The sequence below is a fragment of the Microtus ochrogaster genome, unplaced genomic scaffold, assembly GCF_000317375.1.
Source record: "Microtus ochrogaster isolate Prairie Vole_2 unplaced genomic scaffold, MicOch1.0 UNK3, whole genome shotgun sequence".
Taxonomy (NCBI): domain Eukaryota; kingdom Metazoa; phylum Chordata; class Mammalia; order Rodentia; family Cricetidae; genus Microtus; species Microtus ochrogaster.
In genome coordinates, this window is record NW_004949101.1 from 2,857,632 (window position 1) to 2,860,180 (window position 2,549).

At 41.7% G+C, this 2,549-nt stretch overlaps 1 protein-coding gene across 1 annotated transcript in view; it reads right to left on the reverse strand.

Moving 5' to 3' along the window:
* Nucleotides 1–2,549, reverse strand: part of Naa20 (N(alpha)-acetyltransferase 20, NatB catalytic subunit) — a 13,933-nt gene that overhangs the window by 5,955 nt on the left and 5,429 nt on the right. The window contains exon 2 of the mRNA XM_005365495.2: nucleotides 2,372–2,396. Coding sequence (XP_005365552.1) covers nucleotides 2,372–2,396 — 25 coding nt within the window. The remainder of the gene's footprint in view (nucleotides 1–2,371; nucleotides 2,397–2,549) is intronic.

Genomic DNA, 2,549 nt, shown 5'->3' on the forward strand with positions numbered 1-2,549 from the left:
GACTCTTACAGAGTATGCCTCCATATTGACTAGATTGTAACTAAGGCTGTGTGTGCCATTTACCATCTGACATTACTTCTTGTTCATGCTCTGCCTACCCTGTGACTGGAATTTCAGTTTCTCGGCTGCTTGGCCCACAGCTACTCAGCACATTTATATTTCCTGAACTGCACTGGGAAATCAATAGCCAGTTTCTACTTTGCTGCTATGCACCTAATAAGTTTGTTAAGGAATCATTTATAGCCGGGCGATGGTGGCGCACACCTTTAATCCCAGCACTCGGGAGGCAGAGACAGGCGGATCTCTGAGTTCATGACCAGCCTGGTCTACAGAGCTAGTTTCAGGACAGGCTCCAAAACCACAGAGAAACCCTGTCTTGTTATGCTCAAAGGAAATGCCCTGCCCAACTGGCCTGGCGTGTGCCTGTAACCCCAGCACAAAAGCAGAAGCATCTCTAGTTCAGGCCAGACTGGGACACAAAGCAAGACCCTGTCTCACTGAACGAACGAGGAAATGAATGTTACTCCTCAACCTGGGGTGCCCTGACTGCTACGATTCACTGCTGTTTGTTCCACCTTAGTGCCAGCTCTCTGAAGACAACACTATTAATACATGTTTACTAAGAGGCTCCCAGAAAACCTCACCAGGGTTAGCCTTCAACTTAGCCAGGCATGCCAGCTGGTCTTCCTGCCCCTAGCACTTGACACTACAGCCATCTCTCTTCTGCCTGATGGGGGAACCCAGAGACCCCCGCAAATATCCCCACTCCCTACAGAAACATTAGGGCCTATATGCTCAAAGTAAGCTGATTCACAGTCTACAAACTACCAATTTTCCTATTTTACTGTACAGTAAAAATTTGTAATCACAGTTCTTCAGAAACCAGATAGACCAATAAGTACTCTGAGGCCTTTCTGCCTTTTCTATTTATTCCCTGTTTCTGATGTGGCCTTTGATGCTTGCACTTGTTAATTTTGTTGCTGTACAGCATTCCTTGCATGAGGACACAACTTAAATACCTCATCCCTCTGCCAGGGAACATCTGGATCACGTCTAATTTCTAAAATAAAAAAATAACAAAAAACTTTGTCTTCATGGCCTTTTTAAAGACAGTTTAATTAATTTATTTACCATTTCCTAACTAGTAAATGTGAATGACATTCCAAATTTTCAATATAATTCTCTTAAATTTTTGTGATTTCATTTTTTTGTAAAAGTACAATAACGTGAGATCTTGGGGACTAACAGTCTGTCATATCTACCCAAACTCTGAGAGCCACAGACAGTATGTAAATTAACATGGATGTATCCCAGTAAGAAAATTATTAAGAAATGAGTAGTGAGCCAGATTTGGTGCATGAATCTTATATTTGCCAAACCCTGGAGTAAAGTGCCTGTTACTCCTATTTTCAGCCTTCAGGAAGTGGACTTACCGAGTATACTTCTAAAACCTTTTCAGGAAGACTATGCCAGATGACTGTGGCACTAGCAGTTTCTAAGAAAATGCTCAACTTCATCAACAGCAACACTATGTTACAGCTTTTTAAACTTCTGGATGATCTGATAGATTAAACTAGATTCTCAAATGATTTTAGTTTGCATGTGTTTTGACTGGTGAGACTGAACTAAGTCTTTACTGCTCCTCTGCCCCTGTAGGCTACCAGTTAATTCCCCAATCTACCAGCAGGAGTCAGTGGAACATGGACTAGAAATCCTATTTGTGTTGTAAGCCACTGATCAGAGCAGAGCAGTCAAGAACACCTTAACTCAACACATTTTTGCTCATTTTCTACTGAGATGTTAGAAACTGTTATTACCAAAATCCTTTATCCACTGCAGCAACATGTCAGGAGGAAGATAGCAGGCAGTGACAGAGAAGGGCTGTACAGTACAGTACAGTACAGAGAAGGGCTGTAGAGTACCTCCCCTGCTGACTGCAGGGCCAGAAACAGATAAGATGTGTTCTAGAAGCCATCTAGACCATAAAGACCCAGGTGCTCCTGAGCAGGGCTATTGGAGACATCATGGAGTAGGTGTAGCCTGAGCTACCCGTCCCTTATTACCGGAAAGGGAGACAGGGCCTGAATCACTGTTCTGTTGCTGCTATGTAAACCAGGTTTACTGTGGATGGCCAAGGTGGGCAGCAGAGCTACAGAATTACTGATTCATATAAAGCATTATAGTAATAGTTTGCAGGCAAGCATAAGACCACTCTCGTTTTTGTAATTGCTTTCAATGTTGCTTAAGCTGTTCAAAACCTATGTGCTTAAACTTTTTCTCAGTACTTATCTGTTTTTCCTTGTTTCTCCCATTTTCTTTTTCTTCATTAATAATCCTTAGTTTTACTTTTTTTTTTCTTAAAAAAGGATACAGTTTCTGTAAGAGGATCCAAGTTACTGAAAGAAACAAGAGATGGCAAGAATTACAATTCCTTAATTCAATTTAAGTAAGCTTGTGAAAACTAGAAAGATTATGTTAATCAAAACAAAATATGGCCAGGGCGTAGTGACAAACACCTTAATCCCAGCACTCATGGGGGATGGGGGAGC